This window comes from Pocillopora damicornis, chromosome 10, assembly GCF_964200805.1.
Source record: "Pocillopora damicornis chromosome 10, jaPocDami1.2, whole genome shotgun sequence".
In the NCBI taxonomy this organism is placed as follows: domain Eukaryota; kingdom Metazoa; phylum Cnidaria; class Anthozoa; order Scleractinia; family Pocilloporidae; genus Pocillopora; species Pocillopora damicornis.
The window spans coordinates 13,402,079-13,421,204 of NC_142679.1; the positions used below are offsets into that span (position 1 = coordinate 13,402,079).

The following is a 19,126-nucleotide window of genomic DNA, read 5'->3' on the forward strand; positions in this document are numbered from 1 at the left end:
TTTCTCGGAAATGCCACAGCAGTCACAACCAACCTGAACGAGACAAACAATGGCGCTACTCGAGATATTTTGTTCTAAAGGGTAAGTTGCATCAAAAGCTCAATACCCACTTGTGCCATTTCCATATATGTCCACCTGTATCGAGCTTTTGGCAAGCACGCAAGGCCACAGGAGTAGGAGGCCCGTATCCCCCCTCTTTTTTGGAAAAAATATCCTCCCCAGATCCCCTGCTGGGATGAGTCCACGGCCCATCATTAAACACCCGGAGCTGTGCTATCCATAGTGCCCCTCAGTTTAAAATTTGTTCCCACGCGCCTGGTGCGTACACGGTAAGGTCAATCTGAGATTTTCAAGGTTGACCAAACATAGCAATTAGGGAAAACAATTATGAAACTTCCTGAATCAAAACACAAGCGAACTCCCCGATGCGCATGAAAACCACGACTGACTAAGTCGTGATTGGTTTTAATTTTACATCTGCTGGTTGAGCGGATGACATAATTTTTCTGGATCAATCCACTTAGTCGAGACAAAGTAAAGGTCCATATAAAAGGGCAAAAATGTGGCCAAAAGATTACTCATTGGTATTACGCTTCGTCTTGCTGTTGTTGTCGTTGTTTTTATGTTTTTGCGTTCAGACTGTTTTCAAAATTTGAGGTTTTTGTTCTCTGTTTTATTTTTCCTATATTTATTGCCACAAAAATTAAAATCCTCGACCTGGAAAACTTTTCCCTTAATAGAGAAGAGTTGTTCCGTAAGTTACAACTGCTTCAAAAAAAATTTTGTAGGAGAAAATAGATAAATATAACGCAGGTAAGAGAGGTATCTTTCCCCGTCTGTTGAGGTACAGGATTCATGTTATCCAGCCTGCAAACACAATCAGCCATGTTTTCATTGTAGTAAAATACGGACATACAGACTGCAGCTCTACGCTTTCAACGACGGATGTACATCATTTCTCTTTCACTGCTTTATGTCCACTGTCAGCAGCAACAACAATTAGCATAATAGTCGTTCTTCAAACCAACCCCTTCGATTTATGAAAGTAATAGCCGGGCAAAGTTTATTTTTATAAACCCAAATTTTCAGTCATAACTTCCCAGCTCAGTTTTTTTGTTTCATTTGTTCAGCAATTAAGTAGAAAGACTGTAGTAAATTTTGTCTGTATCACGAAGAGTTTACGTAAACCTGTAAGCGAACGACGCGCTCGTCTTGCAGACTCTTCAGCCTCTTTACTGACCAGGTTGCTGAAGGTGATCAGAAATTTGAATATTTACTTTCTACGAATAATACTTAGTTTGATTAGGAAGTGAAATCAAAATTTTGCTTTTGATAAGTTGACTTTAAAAGAACTACGTTGACTATAACAGAGCTAAGTTGTGGAATCGACGATTTTAATATATTCTCTCTATTTGCCTTCTTTACGCGACGTTTAATTTGCATAAAGAAACATGTACAGAGCCGTTAATTAGTGAAGAACGACGATCGGATTGAGATGATGCCAAACCAAAGTGGAAATAAGTCTCAGAACGGTAAGAACGTCACATCTTTTTCATCATGACTTTGTTAATTTTATGACAGATTTAAAGCGAACAATGGATGGTGATTGTGATTATGACTTTGACCTTTTAGAGCGGTACACGTTCTTCTGAATAACCTATGTCAGTATCGAAGAATTCGTCATTCGGACTCGAGAGCAAAATCTTCGAATCTAACAATGTCAAACACTGTGACTTCATTCTCAAGATAGGTGAAGTGCATTTCATGTAAAAAATGTTGACCTTTCCTACGGGATCGATTAAAAATTGTTCACTGAAAGCTTTCTTAAGCCAAATCTGTTTCTAACCTTGATGGCTACCTCTACTCAATTAAAGGAAAACGTTCATTGTTATCTAAACGTAATTTTGCCGTTCCATCGTAACATTCACTCGACAGCTATGTTAATAGAACAAGTCGCAGTTTCCATTCCGTGCATTTCATATATTTCCAAAACAACGTTTCAAAACATATAGAAAAATAACAATATTCATATGAAATAATTTTCAATCGATATCTATTTTCATGTAAACTTTCACACGTGTTTCAGAGAGTAGTCATGAAACTTAGACGTTTGCTCTATGACGTACTTGGTGGTATATTCCAAAATGTTCCAATTCGACAAGAAAACGTGGCAACAACGCGAATTATGAGGAATGATTGGTGCTTCACCCAGTGAGGAATCACAATTTGCTTCATTCTCAAAGTTATAATAATAATCGGTGTCGAGTTTTTTTCTTATGAGCGAGAGATGTTTCTTGACCAACTAAGCCGTCACAAATTCGACTCATGCGTTCCGTTTTAAATCACGAATATGTCTCATTAAGTAAATTTACCGAAAGTTATCGCGAGGCTACCATTGTTCATCAGTTACAATTCAAACGTTGACAATGACCAACCGCTGTAAAACTCACTTTTTTTAGTCAGTTATTTTGCTCAGTTTTAAAATTTGCGATGCAAGTGGCGTGTAAAGTGCAAAATACCCGGCAGTGTTCGGCTACTGTCTTGGTTTGGGTCGAAGATGGGGATAACAGTTTTACCAGGTAGAATTTGGCAGTTCGTTTGTCCAATTACAATCAAGTTGGCGAGTGTGACGATAACACTTTTGGCGGGGACGCATTATAACTACGGTGCAGGAACGGAAAATCGCCACCATTTCCTGGTTTGATCTTATTACGGACGTCAAGGATCAATCTTAGCTCGGTTTTAACCGAAGTTCATTCTAGTTCGTTTTGAACTTTGACATGGAGATCAGTGCGGGTAATAGAGTAAACCTCAACCGACATAATAATCCACAAAACCTTCACAATGAACCTAAGCATTTTCCATCGAGCACGTGGTTTTATTCTTCTACAAATTTACATTGTTTGACAGAAACAGTAAAGAAGCAAAAAATGTGTTCTTGAAATCCTGCAATTTTTACTTAAATGTTCCAACTGCCATTATAAATCGGAAAACACCAACTAAGAGAAAGGAGATTAAAATTTACAGCTTCCCGAACTAGAAATAAAGTCTCTAATTAAGATAAAGCGACGGAGGAAGTAAAGGTGAGAAACTTAATTAAAATTTCCACTTATTCCCGAGATTGTGGTGTCACGTTGAAGCAAGCGATAGCATGGAAAATTATCCAATGAATAGAATCTAATTGCGAGCGCGAGTTCAGCTGCAACCCTCTCATGAGAACGGCGAATATTCGAGAACGGAGTTGTTACTACAGATATTTAAATACCAGTGTCAACTTCGATATTGAACAAAAGCATTGATGTAAAAGTGTACAAAGAATCGGAAACGTACGAAGCACTTTGTTGACTGCCTAGATTGAGATCTCCAGTTGCTAATTAAAAGGAACTACTAGTGGTTTTTCTTCTCTGAAATTTCAAGATATCAAAACGATAGACGTTGAGTCGAATTGTGAAAGGCTAAAAAACAAAAGAGAAGAGAAAGCAAATACATCCTTTAAAAACACACAGAAAAATCATAAACTATACTCTTCATATAGTGAACAATAACAACGAGACTCGCTTATATAAACTAATAGAAAGGTAAAGACAATAGGCGGCTTGAATAATTTACTGATCCATTCATTGGTCTTTGCAAGAGTAACTCGGTCGATTAAAAGAAGAGTATGGCTTACATGTTGAAAAATCAAGGCATTGTGGTTTATAAAATGACCCTAAGAATTTGTCTGCGAGAAAGCAATGTTCCAGTACACCGTAATTTTTTCATAACATAAGTGTACATTTGCCTGTGGACGCTTGGGTGGACAAAATGACTAACTCTCGCAAACTAGATATGATGAAAATTGTAACAGAGAAGGAAAAGGGATAAGAGATCCTGGCAGTAGGACTGAAGAATGTTTGCCGAAGCCTTTTGCTAACCGCAACTGCTCTGCTGTAGAAGTCTTGCTAACTTTGCGAGTGTTAACGTGTGTGACCTGGTTATCCACGCATCGAAGGGGCCCTTTGGAGTGTCTTCGAAGCACTTCTGTAGACATTAGTGAAACTATTTTGTCCAATATTGTTGTAAGTGGTTCGGCTGAAGACGTTCTTGAGAAGCCTCCAGTCCAACTGCAAAGTACGTGACAACCCGACTTAGCTTGAGATGTGGATGCTGACCAGGCCAGATTACGTGGGTAGTTTGATGTTTGGAGCCTTGTGTCACCACTTCGTGTTATGAAGCTTCATAAGGAAGGTTTTGAGAGGGAAGCTTTAGGGCCTTGGCGTGGTGTTGGTTTCTGGCGGTCCAGGTCTTATACACATGTATTTAGGAGTGTGAATGGCAAAACTGCTTCAGAGCCTTCAAGACCGATGCCTGTAATTTGACAGATAATGACCGTGACACACAATCTGTTATGGGCTGAACCTGCCCTTGTTATTCAGACGGTCATTTGCATATCAGTGGCGCCATTTCGCTCCATTGAACTGGCAAGGTATACAAACTTATCAGCGACTTTGAATCGTGAACCGTTAACCATGATGTCAGGTTGTCCACATTGGTTGCATAAGGCCGCCGACTTAGGAGCACTTCAGTTAGTCTGGCACTTCAGTTAGCCTGGTCTAGCGCTTCAGTTAGTTAGGGTTAGTCCATTCATTCACTTATCCTCGTCGTTCCTGAAAGTGAAATGAAGACCTTTCTGTTTTTTCTACCTTCCTTCAGTGTCTTTTGCTTGCTGGTCCACTTTGCCTTAACTTCCTCACCTCGGTCTTTCAAACAGCCTTAACGGTTATTGTCAAGGTAATCGGCTGCATTCTGCACCCCATCCTGCTCTCAGGGAATCAGCTGAGAGCAGCTCGATAGCTGTTTACTCTTTCCACAAGATGTGACCCTCCACAAGTCTTCATAGATTAATCTTCGCAGTTTTTTTTCTTCGTATGTGGCCAAATAAAGCCAAGGACTCACTATGGACGAGGTCTCGATGGACGACGTCTGCTCGATGTCAGCTGACACATACAGTAGAATAGCGGCCAGGCAATTCTTTAGAATTTTCCCTTGGGTGTACTTGTAATAGATCCTTGACCCCCCCCCCCCCCCCAGACAGTATTGAAAGTTACATTTTATCTTCATGCAATTTGCCACCTGCTAGTAATATCTCTGTTTGACCCACCATGTTTGTCTAGACAAGTGAAGGAGTTGGCGTCTCCAACTGTCCGTTTATCGTTTATCATTCTCTTCAAGCACCTTTGTCTTGGTGTTATTACTCAAGGACCAGTGGGCACACGTGCCTGAGGGAAGAAGTACACTTCCCTTGGAAATCATTTTGTGCCAGATTGCGGGTAGAGCTTTGTCCTCTTCAAAGTGCAGATCCCTTAGAGCTGTAACGAAATTCCATGTCAGACCTCCTCTTGCAGTTTTGGTATTTGCTTCATCATCCAGGTGATGGTAACACTGGACAGAAAAGAAGACATAGGGAGGTAACCACAGGAGACTTGTCTGATATCCTCCCGCCTCCGACAACGCTGCGGATATTTCCTTGATATGTCTTGGATGACGTTAGATGGCATGGTGTCACAGTCTTTTAAGAATAATCCACAGCTCGTTACTTCTGATAGTTTAAATGTCCTTTTTAATCCGTGAAACCAATATGCAGGAATGATGGCACTTAGTGATCCGTTCTTGGATGTTTCCAAGGATAAGGATCTAATCAGAGCCCCTTCTTTTCGGAGGAGGATTGTTCTTGCCGTACGTACTTTTCTTCCGTCGTATTTTCATCTCATGTCCAAGAACATTCGATAGACGACCTTATATAGTGTTTTTAGGGGGAATATCCCTCTTCAGCTGTCACAAATTGACGAGTCATCCCTCTCAGGTCTATTGGCCAAGAGAGCTGTCTTCTGGTCACGACTATTACACTGATCAGGAGTCAGTTTGATGATTTCAAGTGTTTGAGCCGACCTTCTGTGCTCTAGCTATTCGTCACCTACACCAGGAAACTCATTATTTAGGGCCTTACAATGGTTTTGAAGGGGCGTGATAAGGTTGCTCTTTCGCTCAGGCTTGTCTCGCATTGCATTGTTATAGATGATCCCCGTAAGGGAACGAGGTGATAATCACTTGCATATGCCTCTCGCCACATCATGCCATATCCTATATAAGGACTGAACTGGACTGAACTGAACTTTTGGATAGAGAGATGCGAACCAAGGTACATGACAGTCGATGGTGTTGAGTATTCGTTACTTATGGTCAGTGCTCTCCTGACCAATTTTATCAGATCAGTCTCACCTTGATATCTGCATCACTTGGCAGAATATGTTAGTCGTGGCGACAGCCTAGAACTGGACCATATCAAAGAAGGCTCTCTTGTTCTCGATCTCTATTTATGTCTTGTGGAGTGTTAAAAAATAGTCCGTGTTTTCCTCTTCAAGTGATCAGTTCATTTGCTCTCTTTTGGGGAGACAATTGAAATGAGCTTTGAAAGGAAAACCTTTAGTTTTTTTAGCGAAGACTTCTGAACAAAGCACGCGGCTGATCAAACGAAGAACGCTTAACGAAAATTTCAGTTTTTATACATCCGTTTCTTTTAATGATTTTTAAAATACAACAGGCAGCTGTATTGATAACAATCTTGCCGGCATCTACGTAAGTTTATCTCAACGGGTGATTTCAGCTGCCTTGACTTCGGATGAAACAACTTCAGTTTATTTTAGGCTGTGAAAAACTCACACCTGAGTCGCATATTGATGATTTCCCTGAACTTATTAAAACTCTGTTGCCTTCCTTACCTTTGTCGCCTTTCGTACCCTTTGTTCTCTGTTTACATCTCCACAACGCATATTCGTATACGTCTGCTCCCATAAACTTAATTTGACACACAAGTTTGGAAAAACCGTTTACGAGTCATTTACGTATTAACTGTTCGGTTATTTCGTGTACAGAAAATGTATTTTTAAATGATCTTTCCAAACCAAACTGTATTGTTTCACTCATAAACAAATCGGGACTTTCTTTGATCTAGGCAGTTTGCCCAGCTGAAGTCACTCACAATCTGCATAATAAACATGCTTAATTTAGCAAAGAGAATTATTATTATGCGAGAGCTTTGGGGCTAGGAGAGTAATAGAGAGCTCTTGAAGTGCTGTTAGCCAGGAGTAACCCTGGTTCTTGAAGAAGCTCATCAAAGACCATAGACGACTTAATCTGTTTGGTATTAGACAAATTCAAATTGTTCTTTGTTCAAAGCTGTACAAGATGTAAGTCCCACTTGTCTAAATAGCACATGGTTCCATTACTTTTGTTAGGTATTGGTTGACCAGTTAGGAATCAAAATAACTTTACAGTTTGAAAATGACTTTATTTCCTCCTCTTCGCCATTTCAAGTATTCTTCTTAGTAGAGTTTAAGATAAGAAAATTTGACACTTCTGTTTTGACGTATTTCAAAGCAGGGGTCCCCTGAACTGCTTCCTGATTGGCCATCTTTTCCGTCACATGTCACTTGTCAAACTTTATTGAAAACACAGACGTTTTCTGGGTTTACACGAGCATGTTCGCGATATGACCGGATTGTTGAGGGTTGCCCACTGCTGGTGATAATTGTTCCTTCGTGGCAAGTTGCATGATAAATTGACCGTAGCAATCTAAGTGAACGGCGCCTGACTGAAGAAAACGACGGAATAACAGGGCTAAAAACACTCACAACCACAGGTAAGTGCAACTGCTTGTCGTCGTGGTGCAGTTTCTCACGTGCAAGTGTCTTTAGCGAGCGGAACAAGATATATGTCAAATGCACATTTTAGGGAAAGCTTACAATCGATGCCTGCTGGTACTGGTTTTCACATTCAACTGGAATTTCATAATCCTAGGAATACCCTGTTTATTTATTCATGTTTGTTGAGCACAAGTGACGCGAGCACGAATACATTGAGTTTGTTCTGGCGATTTCATTTTTGGCGGGCTTCCATTTTCTAACGACGTGATAGTAATAGGGACTTAATCTCTCCCTGTTGCGATCATTTAAAGAGGAACCACTGACTTATTTTGTGTTGACAATTTAGCACGTTTTGGAAACGTTTGTGCAATAGAATTGCTCTGCTCTTACAATGCGCTATTCTAAGTATAATCAACTTGAAGTAGTTAAGTATGTCACGTTGGTGTTGTTCCGGTGGCTATGTTCCAGTGATTTCGTTCCGGTTGTTTCGTTTTTACGTAGTTTTGTTTATAGTCGTTTTAGGGTTAAGTACTAGCCGTCAATCTGAGATCGGCGTAAGGCGTTCGTTGACGAGAATTATACAGACTGAGTTGATGTAGATTTTGAGTTATATGAATTCACTATTTCGTAGTCACGATCAAATGGACATTCCCGAATTAGCTGTGGCTCCACGCTATGCGCTGAATGCCGCTCCTGATCTGTAGTTCCCTCCATTATCATTTTTATTTATTTATTTATTTTAATCATTTTTTTTTGCCAGTGTTGCTTTTCAAATATTTTTATCGACTAACATTTCCTTAGGAACAATGTTACTTATTAGTGGAATTCATAAGTGTAATTCCTTTGCCTTGATGTAGATATTACCTCCAGCCATGTATTTCAAGCGGCTTCATATGTTGTAATTTTTTACATGGCAGTTTTCTGGGTTAATAAAATTATTATATATGTGACATATGAAGTACATAATGAGTAGCACAATTTTTTACAATGGAGGAGAAAAGCCAATATTTGGTTTAAAGCATGTGCAGTTGCTATTGTTGTCGTAGCTGTAGTTATTTTTTTTATCATTGTGTGTATCCAAGTTTGTTGCGATGTCATCATGCACCATAGCTTGTGGAAAGAAGTGCTTGTTCTTTGCGGCAAATCATTGACAGTAGTCTCTGTTTATTGAAATAGTTAATTTTACTGTCAGGCGCGCTTTCTGCTAATTGAGGTTTCAATGATATGATCTTTGACTCGAATTAAGATATTAACACCTGTATGTATTTGTGTACTTTTGATGCATACTTATTTTGTCTCCATTACCTGTTTAACCATGCAGTGGTTTAATTTATAGTATTAATAGTTAAAAAAGTTTTTTTGTGGGGCGCAAAATTATTTAAGTTTGAGCTCCAAGTTGCCACTGAGGCAGTATTAAGGTGGACTTTTGCTGTTGTGGGGGAATTTTCTGCAGTCGTAATTTACACATGCTGTTAAATCTTGCTATTGCTTATCACTGCGTGGTTCTCTGCAATGAACTGAAAGGAGAACCTAACAAGGCCCACAGGGCTTGTATTTTCCAAGGATACTGTAATTACCTGTGGCTATCACTGCATTAAGATGAGCTTTTGACACCACTGCAATCTGACTTGCATTAAGTAAATCATATGGCAATAAGTGTGAGGCCTTTCAATGCAGCCAGGAATAATTTCATGACATGTGGTTTGTGCTTTACATGCTAGAACTTCTGGTTTATGATTTTTCATGACCCAGAAAAAAGTGCAGGCAAAGAGTTACATGCCACAAAAAAAGTTTGTAACCAGATGTTTTGTTATGTGCATTTGTGAAACTCCCTATATTGGGATACAGTTGTAGATAGTTTCCGTGGAGAACAACCGATTGCATTGTGTTTTGCATTGCTTTGATGGCTAAATTATTAATTTAATTTTGATTTTTTTCACTAGGCTTTTGATAAAATATGGATAACAGTGGCAGCACACCACATACCATTAAACGAAAGTGAGTGTTAATTTCTTTTGCACCCAGTAAAATTGATTCTGTAATGAACTCATCTGACTCAACTTAACAAAATTTTTACACTAATTTCAAACATTAAACTTCCCCATCCCTTTCTTCAGCCTCCCCATCCTTTAAATTCATCAAGTGTGTCAACTTTTAGAAAAAAGTTTTTAAAAAAAATTCTTACATAGATTCTCTATTTTCATCTTTGATTTTTTCCTTCCTTTCATTGTTTTGCTCTATTTTTATTTGATTTATTATTTTTGTTGTGTTGTTTTACCTTATTTGCCTAAATTGGCCTCCTTCACATGTTTATTTTAGAGGTTTGATGCTGTATTGCTATTTCATTTCTTGAATTAAAATTATTGTACTCTTCTTAGCAGAAAGCTAATCATTCTGAGTCACGTTTGTTTGTTTGTTTGTTTTTTTACTTTCTAAAGTGCTTATGTGTAACTATATTATTGTCAGTAACAGGGTGTTTGATAGTTTTTGTTGTTTTTTCTTTCAGATTATCTGACACTTCAATTGATGTTGGTCAAACAGGTGTGAATTAAGAAAATATTTAGATACATTTGTTAGGTCCATTCTGTAGTAAAGGTTTACTTGCAGTTGGATAAAATCTTCTGGTGATAAAGCTGACAGCTAAGGTTGATGTTAAAGACAGAGATGGTTAATTCCAGTAATCTGTTCTTTTGCAATAACTCCAGGAGAATATGATTAACCAACACAATGTGAAATTTGTCACCTGGATGAGTAACTTTGGACTCTACTTCAACATATACTTTCTTACATTGTAACATTGTTGCATTCTGAATTTTTTGGAAACAAAGATGATTTACTTGTATTTGTAATAGGCTTACACACATAACAATAACAAGAAAACAATGATGAACCCTACTACTCCCTGATTAACATGTAACTTCTCCCCTTAATATTCATACCTTATCCAATGAGAATAGTCAAACTATTTAGATAGAGGTTCTTATCTTGATCTAACACCAAATTCTTGTTACTCACTAATGAGAGAATGTGTAGCAGTTACAGGGGAGAATTAACAATCAGATCTTGGGAGTTGAAGGGTTAAATTATTTTTTACTGAATGGGACAGTAATATCTCAAGAGAATGAATGCCTGTGAAGCCTACTTGTTTATGATAAATTAATGCTTAAACATTTATGACAATGGTAATGTATTCTGTTGGTGGCAAAGAATTTGTTTTCTACACCAACAAGATTGAGAGAAATTTAAAAATTCAAAGTTATAGTGGCTGTATGTTAATCTCTAACTATGAAAAGGGGAAGAAATGAAATGTGGCAGGCCTGAGGCTTAGTGACTAGCAAGCATTTGATAAAATAATTGAGTGTAAATGGATTTAGATTTTAAATTCTCTTTACTAAGTTCTTGCATGAAAAATATTAACAGGTAAAAAGACACGACTGCAAGTCATTATCCCCAGACTCAAACTGTCTGAAGAACAGTTACAAAGATTACAAATATTTACCACAAAACTTCAAATGGCGTCAGTCAACAAGGAACATGAGATTCCCTCAAATAACAATGGTGCTGCAAACACATCAACCACAGAGGAAGTTGCAGATGTGGTACCATCAACAACCAAACCAGTAAGAAGAAAAGAAACAAATTCTGAAGCAGAGAGTCCTGTGAGGCACAGGTTGTCAGACCTCCTGGGTGGATTATCTACTGGCTATATTGAGACATACCCTGATTGTGAAGAGACGTATACAGAAAGGATTGTTTGTGAGCTACCCAATGGTAGCAGTTGTCTCCATCCAAAGTCAGTGAAGGCGTGTTTGTTTCATTCAGATGAGCCCCTTCCTAATGAGAATGGTGACTCTCCATTTTTATGGGAAAAAGACTGTATTACAGTACCTTGCTATCCAGATGTTGTGTCTGAGACCTGCCAGCAGGTGAAAGAAGATTTTGGCAAGACATTATTGAATGACAATGGCCAAGAGGCTATTCTCAAAATTGCAACTACTGAGCAAGATGACTGGGATTGGCTGAAAGAGAACCAACAGTTGCAACCTCGTTGTAGCAGTGGTAGTAGCAGTGGCAGTTTTTCACATGAACCTGAATCTTTAAGTGCTGATCAGTACCAGAGTACTGTTGAGGTTTGTGGAGGTTGTTTTTTAGCCCTTGTAGTACAGAGTGCAAGTTTCTCAAATTAATCACTGAATGATGTAACAATGCCAGCAACAACAAAACCTTTATGTTGTGTATTTTAGATTTTAGATGTTTGAAAAATTGATATAAGTTGAATGGAAAATAGCAGGTGTTGTAGAGACAAGACAGCCAATATGAAGAAGTAAAAGGAGGTTATATCAAGAGGTGGGGCCAAGTACCCCTTCCCTTTTTTTCCCTTCTCTTTCTTTCCCCCCCCCCCCCTCCCTCACCATCTTACAATAGAGAATTGATAATTTGCACCAGCAGGGAGAGCAGTGCCGGGAATACTTGTCACAGATGTATTTTCATATTTATAGTTCATGAAGATAACTTTATATGAGAAGTTACCTGTCTTACTCAGGTTAAAAAAAACTTTAGTGTAAATCATTATCACGAAACAGTAAAGGCATAGAGAAATTAAATTAACACATTTCTTTATCTTTACTTGTTAATTCACATAAAACAGGTTATGAATTCCCTTCTGACAAGTTTTGCCGAAGAAAAGGAAGCAAAGACACAGCTGGAACAACTAGTATCACAGCTAGAAGAAAAGAACAAAGAACTTGTTTCAGAGTGTGAAAACCTAAGGAAGCTTGTGAACGATTTTCTTCCTCCCTCAATGGTGAGCACACTTTGTAGCACTTTTAGAGTTTGCACTTTTCTTTAAGGAGGTGAAGTGCTTTTAATTTATATAACAAGCAACTGAAAGGAATAATTATGAACCATAGACAGCTTTAGTGCTTGACTGCTATAAGTATGCTATCATTTGGAAAAGTATATGTTCATAGATTGCATGCTGTAGTGTCATAATTTTATTAACAGTTTTAGATTCAATTAAAAAAAACAGGAACCCGATTTTAAGAACCTTTCATTCCACTTTTTTAAACTTAAATTTGTCTCACATGGACTTTCTTTTAGGCCTAAACACAAAACGGGCTTTTTTACGAGATTCTTTGGAAGCAAGCATGAATTAATGAAGGAAAAAAAGCTCCAGTGGTTAGTGAAATCAGCCAAACCCCTTGAAACATTTTCTCAGATTTTCATGTATATACCTTGTAAGGAACTCCACACAACTGTTATTTAAACAGAGTTGCTTCTCGACAGTGAGACAAAGATAGTGTAACTGTAACCCACTGTACACTTTTAAGAAACTGCTTAATTCTGAAGCATACACCAATTGTACGAGAACCTCTAACCCTTTCACTCCCAAGATTACAGTAGTAATTCTCCTTACTGTTTGCCATATAACTTTATTCTTATCACTTGTCTGTTTGTTATTGTATTGTAAGGAGAAATTCCTTCTTGGTTACTCATGGGAGTGAAAGGGTGAAGGCCAACTTGGAAACATGCACGTTCTTATTTATAGAACTGATTTAATAGCCCTACATGCGTGGTCAGCTGTACCGCGGGCACGCCAACGTCACGGCTTCGTCCAAGTAGTCCAGTGGTCAGTGCACTGGGCTCCGAGTCGGACGACCCGGGTTGTAGTCGTGGCCGGGGGGACAAGGCGTTGTGTCCTTGAGATGTGCGGGAAAAAAAATGCGAGTTCCGCTTTTAGGCTTGGCTAAATCTATATATTAGATTTAACAGTCCTACAAAATGTTTATTAACATGTCTTCCTACGAATTAAAATCTTCCCAAACCTCCTCGCGTTTTTCGTTTCCAAAGGGAAGAGGTGACATTTCCATATAGGCTTCTTAACTCAGGATTTGTTGTGCATGCAGACTAAGTTAAATCATTTCATGCACAATGTACATTTACAGGGGAAACCTGAAACTGTTTCGAGAGGGATTCAAATTAATATGGACTTGGTAAGTTACTTGAGAGCCCACGAATTACATCATCTGTGCTGCAACCCTTTGACCAATGCATATTGAATACTTATTAGAGCAACTGGTTGCCAGCGAAGTAGATGTAGTTCAGTATTTCCCGTTATAGAAAGAGAAACCGCAGAACGACTAACATGTTTTTGTCTTAAAGGGGGAACAGTGTTGGAGCCATTAAAGGTTTGACAACCATCATATGATGAACAAAAAAAGTTTTATTAAAAAATGGAGTTCCTAGTACTTGGCTTAATTCCCCTCCTCTGCCATACGATGCTTTCCCTCGATTTATAGATCCCAATTTCAAATTCGTTCTGTTTCTTAAGCTACAGATCTATCTTTTTGTTGCATATTTTGCTACCTCTTTACTCCTATTTGATTTGAGTATCTTACCACAATTGCAAGTTTTTCAGGAAAATGCCATCAAATATGTTATGGGTCAATTTATTCACGAGCAGTTGTTAAGGAACAGAATTAAGCGTGATGAATTTTGCGGCGTTATTCAGAACTACAAGGCAAGCTGCTGGCTAGGGTTCCCTCTTTAACTTCCTCCTCTCAGTTTAATCTAACTTTTTTCCCGTTATTTTTCAGTAACTTCTAGTCTGTATGTTTCCTACTATCATAACTCCCCTGTCTGCTTTCGCTCGTCCTTTTTTAAATACATTCTTTGCTTCCCTTTATGACTCTTGCGATAAACTCTTATATGTTATTCTTTTGAACAGAGTCTCCGCCGCGGAAGAGCTGTTGATAGAGCAACCTCCCCATTTAGAACAGGGGGCCCCTCTCCAGATGTAACTCTTGTTTCACTTTCTATCGGATGTCAGGCAAGCCCAGAAGAATTAGAACCTCCAAAGAAAATGGCGTCCAGTTTTTGCCAAACAGATCCTGTAGTTGTGCCTGGATTGCAACCACGATCTTCGACGCAAAATGCTGTTGCCACAAGGGTGCAAGGGATTGTCATGCCTAGCATCCAGGGAAAAACTCCTGTTCAGCCTCCAGTTAGCAATCCCAAGCCACCAAACCCCTCTCAAGCGGCATATAGTCAACCTATTTTTGGCCAACCTGGAACTGGGATGAATGTGCGGCAAGTAACCTTTCAACCTCCACCGTTAACGCAAGGACAAAGGTCAAACGACTTAATGAGCAAACAGCTTTACACAACTAGCCTAGATACTCGGTACCCCGTGAATATTGCTCAGGCCTCGGGTTACAATACTGTAGGTTACCAGACTTTGGGTAACATTGCTGCAAGTTACCATGCAAGTGTACCGAATGTAGTTCACTCAAATTCAAATTCAACCCCATTACAGTTGCCTGGAAGTCATCAAAATGCTTATCATGGTAATTATGTCGTTTGGAATAAAGTAAGTGCAACAAATCCCTCTTCAAATGTTCTAGGGCATGTGCCTCAGCAAGTTAGGTTAAATCAGTCAACAGGCCAGAGCTTCAGTTCTTTGAATCAGACGTTACCGTACACTAGTCAGAGATCGGCAACGTTTCGCAGTCAGTTCGCAGGACAGCAACAGCGGCCAAATCAAGCCATAGCAGGGAACGTTCGTTTTACTTCGACCTTTCCAAACAATGAAAAGACGACGCCAAATCAAGAAGTAGCACTCGCACATAGGAATTCTGTTTCTTTAAACCAAACGTATAATAGAAGTTCATCCTCTACCAGCACTCCTGCACAGTACACAGGAACACAACAGCATTCTGCTTCGCAGCAGATGAATCCTAGGCACTTAGCACAGCTGCTAAGAGATTCACCATGTGATGTTCAAATGAACATACGACGGTACAATGATGAAATTCAGCATCAGATTACGCGTCGAGCTTCAAAAGAGTGGGTGCCATCGTCCAGGCGCTGTGAACAACCGTCTTTCTCTCTTCATGGAATCTCGAAGAGTTTTAATGATCAGGTAGCTACTTCACAGCGTGTGGTGGGAGTGCCATCACAGCATGGAAGGATTGAGTTATATAAAGGGCAGACGTGCGTTCGTCTAAACCACCCCCCAGCAGCTCCGAATCTAACAGAGAGGGTACCAGTCATGTCAAATTTGATAGCTAAGGACAAGGAACAAATACAACAGAATTTATCATCGTCTCTGTCATCAAACAGCTTCATCATTGCCCAGGCAACACCAGTCGATGGAAACTCAGATAAAAGGGTACAATCTCACATCCAAACTTTGAGCCACTATGGCGAAGTTCAGGCTCAGCGTGTTTACAGTGAGTCACAAGGCACGTCCAGCAATAAAAACCAGCCACTCAATGTAGTAAACGAACCGCATTCTTATGTAACAGAGCTTCCTAACTTGGGTCAGCAGTCTCAGTTAATGATCTCGTATGCAAATCGTGTAGTCTCCATGTCAGAGCAAAGATCAGCCCCCACCACAGCTAATCCGCTTCGGCATGATGCTGGAAACCAACTGCAGTCCAACCAAACATCAACAGATGTTGCATACTCTAACAGAAGCTTGAGAGGTGGAACGGTTGAACGCAATGTACATGTTAGTCATGATATTGCCTCCGGTAGTGTGCATAGAAATATATCTTCAGGAGAAACAACAGTTCCGAAGAGGAACATCAGTAGCGAAAGCAGAACCTGGAAAACAACACCAAATAACCAAAGAAACAATCCAGAAACGGCTGATTCACATTCAAATGATGTTGATGTTGGGTACGTAGAGGAGGATTTAAGTAGCTCCATTTGCTCAAGTAAATTCGCTTCCACACAAATGGACACTTCAAACCAAGATGATAGTACAAACGAGGTATTTAAGGATCCGTACAAAATACCATCCAAAACACCCGGTGGCGTCTTAGAGGAAACAGTTCAACGACTCATAACTTTAAAAAATAGAATCGCCAACTCGGAAAACTCTTCTGAGAATGGATGTGCGTCAGCAAATTCTAACGGTGAATCGGTAGTTAACGTTTCAAAGGCAGTTAGTGGCCAAGAGGACAAAGAACAGGTTGAACCTCAAGTAGTAGCTAGTGAAGAACTTTACAGTGATGGTAAGGAGGTTACCAGCAGTTTGGAGGATGACAATAGTTTTCAAGACCCGTACGTAAATCTTATGTCCCCGGTGATACCAAGAATGACCATTCCGAGGCGATCTCGTTCACTCTCAGAAAGGCGCAGCCTGGATGATGTTGGGGATGTTTCAAGTGCCTCCAATGTAGATTGTACCTCGTACGGTCAGGGTGGCAGTGATGAGAACATTGACCCTGGAGCCTCACATGAACTAGTTGGCAATGAAGAGGGTGCAAAAGAAAGTGCAAGAAGTGAGCAAGAAAGTGAAGTAACGTTCTTAACAGATCCCACTGATGAGACCGACAGCCGTGAACTTGAAAATGGAACGTTTGGTGGTAATGACCAAGACCATATTTTTTCTGAGGATACAGTGGTAGAAGAACAACAAGGTACTTGCAGTACTAAAGATCATGAAATGTATACACCGACAGACTTGAAATGTGCGACATCGGAACGAAGCAGGTTATCATTATCAGTCTCAAACAATGAAGGATTAGAACAGTTACTTGATTCTACACCAAGCGACACTGTGGAAGAATCACCGGGTAGTTGCAGTACCAAAGATCAGGAAATAATTACTTCGACAAATTCAGTATTTGTGACCACAGGACAAAGCAAGCCATTCGCGTCAGTCTCAAGTAGCCAGCAAGTCGTAGGGACCTCTGCTACCCAGAATGAAAGATTAGGGTTACCAACGGACATTGTGAAAGAAGCTTCAGTGGATCTTGACAATTTGGAACAAGGTGAATGTAGCCTTATGCCCCAAGGTAAAGGTTGTGAGGAAGAGAAAAACACATGTGCGAGCGAAGTAAATGTCTTCAAAGAAGCTGTAGATACGCGTAGTGATACCAGGGGACCATTCTCAACTTCCCTGAAAGTGGAAGCAAGCTGTAACGAGTGCATGAGTGCATCATCAAAAACGGATGATAAATCAAATGCGGAAGAACATGGAATGTGCGAGATGACTACTAAAGGTCAAATCTCGCCCTCCGTAGCCGACATGAAATTAACAAAGACACAGCATTCAATGAATGTACCTCTTCCCTTAGGAGAAAAGCTGGAGCAGAGTAAAGAAATATCAAATTCTTTAGCAAAAAATGGTCTAAATGAAGAAAGCGCTTCCCCCAACAGAACAATCAAATCCGAAGAGATAAATTTACTTCCGATTCCTCAAGTTGCTCTGCGTTTGGAGAATGGAAGCACTGCTATTCTTATGTGGAACGTACCTCCTAATAGCAAAGTAACGGATATAAATTCTTTTGAAGTTTTTGCACTAATGGTGACTCCAGATGAACAGGGGAAGTCACTTGCTCGGTGGGTGAAAGTTGGCCAACTGAAAGCAATAAAACTTCCCATGGCATGTAGAATACGTCGTTTGTTGGGAAAAAAGACTTCACTTCACCATTTCATTGTCCGGGCGATTGGTAACGATGGACAAACTGGGCCTTATAGCTTACCAGCTGCTGCTTCATAATGATAACGTGTTCTGTTGGAATGACTGTTTGATGCGTCTTACCTGGAGTATTTATTGATCATAATTTATCTGCTCGATGTTACCTTCCGCATATTCAAAAGTTAGTTCTAGATTTTTATGTTAGAGCTGATGTTGAATGTCGCTGTGAAAATCTGGCCCCCCAATTAATATTCTTGGGAAACGTTTCTTCTTTTAAAAGAAAATGAGAAAGTGTTTACTGATTGAGCCCTGATTTTGTCAAGCAGCGGTAAACGCGTAAATTAGCAAGTTCTTTTAATTGTTTCCTGTGGGTTTTGGAAATTTAACTTCTTCTGACTGATTGTGGTAGAAGAGTATTTGTTTCAGTTATATATATATAATTTTTTTTTTCTACAGTTAGTGGAAAGAAATATTTCTTCGAAGTTGATCCCCGTGACTTTTTTACTATGAGAACAGGTCTGGAAAGCGTTGTTTTAAATAGTTTTGCGATTGAAAATATATTATGAATCATGCAAAGATTGTTGATTGACAGCGTTGTTCATATATATACCCGTGTCTCTAACCACGTTTATAACATAGCTAGTAAATTTGTCTAATCAAATTCAATTGCGCGAGCGTGCTTCATATTCCTATTGTGCACGCTCATGACGTCAGCAAAAAAATCCCTCGAGAAAAAAAATTTCCATCGGGTTGAAAATGTTAAAACAATTGGTCTATACATCATCTGTGCGTTCATGGAGATATGAAGCACTTGGGAAGTTTGGAGAGCACTCAAGAAGCTAGAGTTGCCCTCGGCTACGCCTCGAGCAACTCTTGCGCATCTTTCGTGCTCTCCAAAATTCCTGCGTGCTTCATATCTCGATGAACGCACGCTGACGTGTGAACCAATTGTTAAATTTACCTTGTCTTCGCCCCCTTTTGTATGCACGGATCTCATCATTTTTTCTCTAAT

The 19,126-nt window shown here is 39.5% G+C and overlaps 1 protein-coding gene across 2 annotated transcripts; it reads left to right on the forward strand.

The window, feature by feature from the left end:
• The first annotated feature begins 1,446 nt into the window (after positions 1-1,446).
• LOC113675461 (uncharacterized) lies at positions 1,447-18,690 on the forward strand. Of its 2 annotated transcripts, none has more exons than XM_027192043.2 (7): positions 1,447-1,532; positions 9,626-9,680; positions 10,189-10,223; positions 11,103-11,812; positions 12,331-12,486; positions 13,628-13,675; positions 14,410-18,690. In XM_027192043.2, the coding sequence occupies exons 2-7, from the start codon at positions 9,640-9,642 to the stop codon at positions 18,193-18,195; spliced, it is 4,776 nt and encodes a 1,591-aa protein (XP_027047844.2). In that variant the 5' UTR covers positions 1,447-1,532; positions 9,626-9,639; the 3' UTR covers positions 18,196-18,690. The 2 variants fall into 2 exon arrangements, with proteins under 2 accessions (XP_027047844.2, XP_027047843.2); XM_027192042.2 differs by lacking the exon at positions 1,447-1,532 and adding an exon at positions 7,475-7,678.
• The last annotated feature ends 436 nt before the right edge of the window (positions 18,691-19,126 follow it).

Coding starts and splice junctions, on each gene's coding strand:
- LOC113675461 (XM_027192043.2), top strand. CDS start 9,640: ATGGATAACAGTGGCAGCACACCACATACCATTAAACGAAA. Junction 9,681..10,188: donor CCACATACCATTAAACGAAA/GTGAGTGTTAAT, acceptor TTTTTCTTTCAG/ATTATCTGACACTTCAATTG. Junction 11,813..12,330: donor AGTACCAGAGTACTGTTGAG/GTTTGTGGAGGT, acceptor CACATAAAACAG/GTTATGAATTCCCTTCTGAC.